Source organism: Nematolebias whitei, chromosome 20, assembly GCF_014905685.2.
Source record: "Nematolebias whitei isolate Nwh7 chromosome 20, NemWhi1, whole genome shotgun sequence".
NCBI lineage: Eukaryota > Metazoa > Chordata > Actinopteri > Cyprinodontiformes > Rivulidae > Nematolebias > Nematolebias whitei.
Window position 1 is genome coordinate 3,714,365 of NC_056517.1, and position 9,387 is coordinate 3,723,751.

Sequence of the window (9,387 nt, forward strand, 5' to 3'; positions counted from 1 at the left end):
TGTAGTTTTCAGCCAAAAGTTATTTAAGAATCACCTTAATTTTATTTATTTTCTAGGCTGCTCCCTTCTTCAGGGGCGCCACAGCGAACAAGTCGCACATGGACTCGGAGATTATTTTTACACCAGACGCAACTTCAAAAGTTTGGGATCCTTCTTGTGTTGCGTCGTTACCCAGTTTGGTCCAAGCAGTTTTACTCCATTAAACATGATCCATCATCTTAAAGGCCAGGAACCAAACTACTTTAATTCAGTTCAGCATCTACCCGAGATATGACGGCGTTTAAGAGTCGTTAATAGTCCTTGATGGACATTAAGTGTCAGGCAAAAGCAGAATAGTTGAAAACTGCACTTGGATTTTACGTTTGACCCAGGATGAACTTAAAGCAGCGTTCACAACCGCTCCAGGTACAAGAAGAGCAGGAGTGAGTCAACCAGTGTGTCAGCAGGACATGCTTTATTGCTCCAGCCATGATGAGCCGAGTTGAACTGATCCGAGCCGTCACCATTTCCTGATGCGACCACAGAGCACCGAGCTACCGCAGCCCTCTGTGTGGAGCAGAGCGCTGATATCTAGGGCGCCCAGAGGAGCAGATGGTGGGGGTTAAGAGCCTTGCTCAAAGGCTCATAGTGGGGTGAATGAGAGAGGAGGCAGGTGAGGGTGTTTCATCTTTCCCGCTCACATTTTGATGTTGTCAGCACCGGGAGTTGAACCAACGATGTTCCGATCACTGACCCACCATCTCCAACCTCTGCTCTACCACTCCCTACCTTAAAAATACTTAAATACTACTTTATATGAAACTTAGCTTGTATTTAGTTTTTTTTTTTTTTTTAGTTTCCATTTATAAAAATGGAATCAAATTGTGTTTTTGTACCAGGTTGCCCCTTAAAACTGGTTCTTTGGTAAGTTTAGTTCATGCGTCAACAACTGATGACAACTAACAAGGAGCCTGTTTATGGGAGAATATTTCAGGTCTTAACGAAACATATTCCTGCATATAGTCAAGTACTGGAGTGAAAATTAGTGAAAACGCAGATTTCAAAGTAAAAAAAAAACTTTGTAAAACTTACAAAATATCAACAACAAAACTACAAAGACAAAATAAGGGGTTGCCGTCTACACTTTCAAGAGCAATAGGTCTTAGTAAAACTAAACTATAATCGTAAATAACTTTAAATCTGCAATTATACTGAACAACAATGCAGATCTCAAGTGAAGCTCAGACTTTAAAGGTACACAAGTGAGCAGCTGTGGTACACACCTGGATCCTCGTCCAGTTTGGTCTTGGGCGGCTCCCATTTGGGTCGCGCCTCCTTGGCTCGCTCCTGTCTCCCTCCGAGCTCCTCCTCAAATCGCCCATAAAGGTCACGTAGTTTACTGGTGCCCACGACTGTGGAGTCGCCCTGAAGCACACGGGTTTCTGTGAGGTGGTTCACTTTTTCATTTTCAACATTAAACAGACACAGACAGAAGGTTTTAGAGCTCAGCACCAAATCTAAACTGGTGAAAGTTTCTAATGATATTCTCATGGCCTCAGACAATGGACAGGTGTCTACACTGGTCCTGTTGGACCTCAGTGCTGCATTTGATACAGCTGATCACAATATTCTACTACAGAGACTTCAATAGGATGTTGGAATTACAGGAACAGCTCTACATCAGTTTAAATCATATCTGATAGATTCCAGTTTGTAAATGTAAAGAATCTTCATCATACACCAAACTTAGTCATGGAGTTCCTCAGGGCTCAGTGCTTGGACCAATACTCGTTACCTTGTATATGCTTCCATTAGGGTTAGCAGAAAAAATATTAACAATTTATAGTTAAGTTCATATTTTAACGATTTGAAGACACTTCTCTTAGCTTTAACTGGACCCAGTAAAAGCTAATAAACTTCTATAGTTAAGACAAAGTTGTATAAAAATGTAAAATATATATTCCAGCTGCTTCAGTCAGACCTTCACTGTGACTCTTCATCACTTTTGCAGGAATGTCTAAAGGAAACTTGAGAAAGTAAAATGTGTCCGGTGTCTGAGAGACAATTCGCCTTCACTTTAATCGACTTGTGAAACCATTAATCCGACACATCTCATGCCTGAAACGGACTTAATGTGATAATAAACACACAACTGTACAGGTCCATGTTAAAATGAAAACCATAATGACCGGCTGAGACATCAGGAGCTGAAAAAATGTGACAAAAATCATGAAATCTGATTATGAAAACTGTCAAAACCTGATTATGTCACTAAAACAGAAAACTGAATGCAGTCGGAGAAACATATTTAATTAGGATGCTTTCAGTCTCGATGAAACCCTAAACCCTTTGAAACTGGTTTGTTACAGGCACTGTCCCAGCAGAGCTGTGCTCGGTCAGTTTATGAGTGAAGTCCACAAAGAAAGTAGACGCACTTTATTTTAATAAAACTCAGATCAGGTGTCTGACCTGTCACAAACTGACCAAAAGGTCAAAGTTCAGAGAAAAGGGTTCAACCAGCTGAGAGACGTTTCAACGGTGCATTGTTAGCAAAATGACAGAACAGTAATTTAATTATTTAACAAAAACACAGCAGATTAAATCAGATAAGACAAAGAACATCCTGTTTGTGAGTGAAGGAAAAGGCACTACCACTTGGTCCATGGGGTCGTTGGAGAAGTAGCTCTCGGCGTGGGTGCAGCGGATCCAGGCAGGTTTCAGGAACTCCTCCTCGTCTCTCTCCTCGTCGCCCTTCTCTCTGTCCCGCTGCCGGTCACCGAACGCCTCCTCGTTGTCGCGGCTCCTGATGGAGGAGTGGCTGCGCGCCCTGCTCGGCCCCGAGGAGCCCTCCGACCTGCGCTCCTTCTCCTCCTCCCACCGACCTCGCTTCCTGTCTCTGCTTGACGAGCGGCTAGGGTCGAGGAAAAATTCAAAGAGCCTTTAACGTTAAGAGATCGATGGAAAGAGTCTGAAGGACAGAAAGAATGCGTTTGTTTTTGCTTCCAAGACATTTAAATATTTATCTTTAAGTATTTCCATTCAAGCCAAACGTGATTTTTTAAATTTTTTATTCAAAAGATCTAAAACATTGAAAAACATTCAGTCATACGTGGCGACTTTAAAAACTGGACTAAATCACATAAAAACTGTTTTTCATGGGTTAGAATCAAACGTAAGCGACTCACACACACAAAAGGGAAATGCCTTTCTGTAAAATTATGAGCTGCTGATTTAAGATTTAACATTTATAACAACCAATACATGATCATTTTTAAACAACTTGAAAATTGGACCATTTATACAAATTTACAAAACTTACATCTTCATTTAAAAAGATAATCCACATTGTTGAACACAGGAATCTGTACTAATAATATCCACGTGATAAAGAAAACTATCTGATTAATTAAGTACCGTATTTTTCAGACTATAAGGCGCACCTGATTATAAGGTGCATTAATAAAAACAAGTGTGCGTTAGATAAATCAAACTTTATTCAACTCGTTCACAATAACCACATAAAATCAGTTCACGGTCATTAACAACCAGAGTTAATACTTAAGGCTCACTGTCGATTTTTGAGAATTAAAGGATATTAAATGTGCCTTATAGTCCCAAAAATGCAATAATTATTAATTTAGCTTCCCACAGAGCTATGAAGCAGAAGCCAGAACAAGCAGCTAAAGTTTGGTTCTTCTTAATGTCTTTTAATCCTAAAGGTGGTTCATGTTCAGAAGAGTGACTCATTGATTCTGATGGTTTGAATTACCTCCAACAGATGCGAGTGCTCGATCGATCATTTATCAGTCAAACTGAGAAACTATCTGATCCTGGACAAACGTTATGTTGTTTGTTTGTCACATGCAGGTCAACAGTGCAATGAAATGTTGAGAACCGATTCGACCCGCTACGACAAAAAGAAAAAATAAACACATGCAATAAGAGTTCGAGTACAGAATAAAGTACCGAGAAGAGAAAGAGTAAATGCAATATTTACAAGGTCCAGTAGAAATATAGTAAACAATAATATTGTAGAACATGTTGTAAGTAGGATTAATTTTATAAATAAGTATTTGACAGTTATATAAGCTTTAAGATACATGATATAAAGCGCACATGTGCACCTCCCAAGAAACTGGTTTACTCCTGAACATGAGGACTGAAACCTGAAGCAGAAATAAACTGAACTGAAACAACGGCACGTCTCCACCTTTAAAGTGGAGTTCAAGTGTCACGTGATGCTCCTGCACGTCCCCCTGCTGCACCCGATTCATGGTCCGTGTTGACTTCACCATACGGTCCGATTACTTTACCTACTGACTTGGAAAAATACTGGCCACAAATCTCACCTGAAATATCTTGAAAGTGATGAAGCCGTCAGTTTATACACAGATGGAAAGTCAAGAATGGCTAAGAACTAGACACTGAAGTATTCTGAAGTGGGCAGGTGAGTCCTGGTCTACATGATGTTGACGATCTGTGGAAGGAGGAGGAACCCTTCAAACCTAAAACAGCTGGAGCAGTGTGCATGAGGAGTGCACGAAAACACCTGCAGACAGCTGCAGAGGCCTCAAAAAAGCTGTACAACAAAATATTAGGCAGGGGTCCAAAGTACTTTTGTCAAACTGCCGTCATTAGTTTAAAGAATGCACTGCCTCTGTGGTGGTGGATCCATGTGTGAAAATGATGTCTCGTGCTCCCAGAACCACTCTTTCACAATTTGAGCTCGATGAATCCTGCATCGTCATCCTGGAATGTGGCCGTGCCATCAGGGAAGAAAACATCCGTTGATGGAACGACCTGGTCCTTCAGTATATTCAGGTAGTCAGCTGACCTCAGTCTTTGAGCTCATACTGGTGCTGGACCTGGACCTGACCAACTGCAGCAACCCCACATCATAACACTGCCCCCACAGGCTTGTACAGTAGACACTGGTCATGATGGTGCACCACTTCACCTGCCTCTCTTCTGACCCTGATGCACCCATCACTCTGGAACAGGGTCCATCTGGACTCATCAGACCACACGACCTTCTTCCATTGCTCCAGAGTCCGATCTTTATGCTCTTTAGCAAATTGAAGCCTTTTTTTCCAGTTAGCCTCACTGGTTAGTGGTTTTCTTAAAGCTACACAGCTGTTCAGTCCCAGTTCCTTGAGTTCCTTCACATTGTGTGTGGAAATATTCTTACTTTCACTATTAACCACAGCCCTGAGTGCTGCTGGTGTTTTTCTTCCATTTGATTTCACCAAATGTTTAAATGATCACAGACCACGATCATTCAGGATTTTTTTCCAGCCACATTTCTTCCTGGAAGACGATGGGTCCCACTGTCCTTCCAGTTTTTAATAAAGTGTTGGACAGTTCTTAACCCAGTTTTAGTTTCTTCAATCTCCTGAGATGTTTCCTCTGCTTGGTGCCGATGATCTGACCCTTCTCGAACAGACTGACATCTTTTCCACGACCACGTCATGAGTCTTTCATCAGGGTTGTTTAAGAAATGAGAAGCGACTCGTTGCACCAGTTGGAGTTAAAGAACTTGTTGCAGCTGAAAGATGATCACCCGTGCAGTGATGATCCAACAGGAGGCTCGGACCTGTTTGTTTAATTAAATCCAGGTGGAGACTTGTTTTTTGGCCAGGCGGTGTCGTTCTGGTTAACCAAAATAACAAAACACTGATTTTCATTAGATTTTTTTTTTCCATAATGTTTTTTTTAATCTGTCAGCTTTAAATAATTTCAGTGATCTCTGTAGGTTTTTCTTTCTTTGCTGAAAGGGCACAACTTAGTCCCCATCTGCAATGTATGCATTTACCACTAGACGTAGAAGAATGCAACTACTTGTGCACAGCACAGAGAATGTGCACATGGTCCAAAACACTGCTGCTCGACTTGAACAAGAAACGGCATGAAACAAAGGTGCTGGCTTCACTTTGTTAGCTTTCTGTCTGAGAGACGTTCAGGTCTCATCATCTGTTCTTCAGGCTCTCTGGCTCCGTCTCATTCGCAGGAACTTTACTTTTGTTCCTGAAGAACAAAGACGTCAAAAATATATAAATGTAGAGGTTTCATATCTAAACTTAAAAGTAGAGGCAGGTTTCACTGATGCTGCTCCTGATTTTAAGAAAAATGGACCTTAGAAAAAGTAAAAGCTTTTAGAAAACCACTGCTCCCCCTAAAGAAAAACTTGACTTGATCGATATAAAGTTTTAGAGGTTTTCATTTTTCACTTTCCTGTTTTTATAACTAACTTTTAAGATTTTTGTTAAACTTTACTATTATTTATTTACTTATTTTGTTGCAGTCTTCTTGTTTCTAAAGTGCAATAAACCAACTAGAGACCTACGACGTGGAAACAAGATTCTTTTCATTAGGACACTGCAGGTAACGATGTTTGCCAGCAGGTGGCAGAGTTGCACAACTTTGACTGAAAATTGCTCGTACACAAATATCAAATGTGTATTTCATAAAGAAACCAAATAATTTTCAGTAACTTTAATCTAAGACTTTGTCTTCAGACTGAGCTGCAGGAACAATAAAGTGAGCTACAACAGAAGTCAGAGCATCCGAGCAAGGAAGCATCAAAGTATCTTTCTCAGGATCAGAACTCTTCTAGGAGCTGCCGGTGTAGAAGAAGGAAGTCGACATCAGCTCTTTGTGGAGGGTCCCAACACAAAATTAAAGGCCTAGCATAGCTTTAAAGAAATGCTCATGGCCTTTAATGCCTCAGTTTAAAGTTGCTCTGCTGTTGAGAATTGACAGTTTTAGATGTTGAAGCTTGAAAGTTTTCCACAACCTCTTGCAATACTTTTAAGAGCCCACGCTCAGAGTGCGTGTTGTGAACGACTCTCAGCTACTACCACACCAAACTGTAGCTCATTCTTTGCTAAACTGACTGAACTGTTTTAACGTTTTCAAAAATAAGTTGCCTGTGGCAGCCTTTAAACTATAATGGCTTCAAATGTTACTCAATTAGACGGTCAACAATAATCGTTTCCTGAAAGTTTAAATAAAATATGTCCAGTGGTTCACAAGATATTTTGCTAACATACAGTTTACTCCAAACAGTTCTTTGAAAAGTTTAAAAGTAAAGATATTGCACTATCGGTCAGACCTCAGAATAAGCATTAGGAATGACTCTCGGCTACTGCCACAGCAAACTGTAGCTCAAGATCTGTAAAACTGATGGAGCTGTAATCATTCAGTTGTCTGTGGCGGCCATCTTGATTCAAGTTGACTCAATCAGCTGTAGACGTACATCCAGTGATAACTGCCTTCATAGATTAGTCTTGTGGTTTGAGACATTTTGCTAACAGAATGAGCCACACACCTTTCCATCGTGGCGGTTGTGATGTGCTTAATGTGCTGAAGTGTTTTGCTCTTTAACGTCGCAGCTGCTTCATCAAATAACTAAAAGTTTGTGTTTACCTTCGAGGCCTCTTCCTGTGTCTTTCAGGCGACTGGGACCTCAGACGGTCTCTGTGACGGTGCCGCTCCCTGGAAACACACGGAGAGTTAGAGCATGTTTGAAACCAGAGGACGGCTGTTTTCAGTCAGTCCTGTACCTGCTGCGGTCCCTGCTCCGGTGTCTGGGAGGGGTCCGTCCTCTGTCGTGCTCAGATTTGTAGCGCCCCCCCTCACTTCTCCCCTGCCTGTCAGGACTTCTCCCACGCTCCTTCCTCTCTCCGGGAAACTCCGATTTGTGTCTGTCGCTGAAAGCGTGGCCCTTGTGCTTGTGGTCGTCGCGGTGATAGCCTTTTTCTGGAGATCGCCTGGTGCTCGTGGGCTTCTCGTACGAGTATGGCCCCCCATGTCTGACACTGTGGTCTGGCTGAAAGGGACCAGGGTTCTGGGTGAAGCTGGGGTTGAAGGTGGGAGGAGGAAATGGAGGGTGGGGAGGGCGAGGGTAGTTCAAGGAGTATGGAGGGTGGTATCTCAATGACTGAGAGGCGACGGGGGGAGGCATGGGTGGATGTGGTATTGGGGGTGGGGGTACAGGTGGCATCATGTAGGGTAGATAGGAATTCTGAGCAGAAGCCTGGGCTCCTGGAGTGGGACCAGTTGATGAACTTGGTAAAGGAGGAGGTGGGAAATTGGGTGGGGGGTCAGGAAAGCCTTGCTGGGTGAGGGGCTTTGGGAACGGCGGGCGCACCGGGCACTGGTTGGGGGCATTGTGCATCTGGGACGGTGGTGGAGGAGGGTACCGCATGAAGTCAGGATGTGGGGGCATGAAGCCACTGTTTCCATGGTAACCTAAACTGGCCTGGGGATCATAATGGTAGTGGGGAGCTGGAGGCTGGGGCGGCCTCAGGTTGGTGGGCGGGTAGCTTTGAGGGGAACCATGATGACCTGGGGGAACTCCTCCTCTTGAACCCCCTCGATCCTGATGGAAAGACATCGCTGTGGAGACAAACACATTCAGCATCTTTGTTCTTTCCAAACTTATAATAAAAAGGATCGATGAAGATCCAACACTGGTCATTTCAGACTTGAAGCTCCTTGTTTCAACTAGAACAACTGGAAACACTGGTTTCCAGTAACAAACCAAAGTCTCATCTTCAAAAAGTTTATATTAGAACTGAAATAAGGGCTGGAATGTCACAAACATATTCAATATATCCAGAGTTTTCATTGTGCAATATGTAAAATGACTACATCACAAATATTCAGTCTAAATCTAGATATTTTTATTGCACATAATTTAATACGTTACATTTTTTCCAAAGCTTTCACATTCATCCCAGAAGATGCACGTTTCAAGGGCACATAGAGACAGTTAGCCATGCTAACAATATGCAATGGTTAGTTTTTCACTGTGCAAACTAAGTGCTTTATTTTGGCTCCTGTGCTGAAGTCAAGAAGCATTTTAAACTTCATTTGGAGCAGTAGTTTTTATTATTTAACAACAGTCATATTAAACTTCTGGTAAACATACACTGTATGCTTTCTAAACCAAAGTGTCTCTGTGTGACAAGAGCTGCTCTTATTATCTGCTGTTTAACATTGTTCGGTGAAAAGGAGGAACCCAGACCCAGACCAGTGGTCGTTCCAGATGTTGAGGGAGTTTCAGAGAAACTGAGACGTTTATTTTCTAAACATAACGTCCCAGTGGCTTTTAAACCCCAAAATACATTAAAGACTGGTTCATCCCAAAGATCCAGTCCCCCAGCACAAACAGAGTAATATTGTGTATGTTGTTCAGTGTCAGGAGGGTGATCAGTCTTACATCGGGGAAACTAAACAGCCACTGTATCCTGATACATGCTCAATAATCCAGGTAGAAAAATCCAAAAAAGTTCAGTCTGGTCCTCTGGACATTCAAAATTTTTTTGAATGTCCAGAGGACCAGACTGAACTTTTTTGGATAAACAGCCACTGGCCAAAAGGATGGACCAGCACAGAAGATCAACA

At 42.2% G+C, this 9,387-nt stretch overlaps 1 protein-coding gene across 1 annotated transcript in view; it reads right to left on the bottom strand.

The window, feature by feature from the left end:
- The window catches only part of drosha (drosha ribonuclease III), a 166,350-nt gene that overhangs the window by 154,865 nt on the left and 2,098 nt on the right, over positions 1–9,387 (bottom strand). Inside the window, exons 2-5 of the mRNA XM_037693767.1 lie at positions 7,542–8,376; positions 7,405–7,473; positions 2,632–2,890; positions 1,263–1,404 (exon numbers count right to left, since the gene is read on the bottom strand). Of these exons, the coding sequence (XP_037549695.1) occupies positions 1,263–1,404; positions 2,632–2,890; positions 7,405–7,473; positions 7,542–8,374 (1,303 nt within the window). The 5' untranslated portion in view covers positions 8,375–8,376. The remainder of the gene's footprint in view (positions 1–1,262; positions 1,405–2,631; positions 2,891–7,404; positions 7,474–7,541; positions 8,377–9,387) is intronic.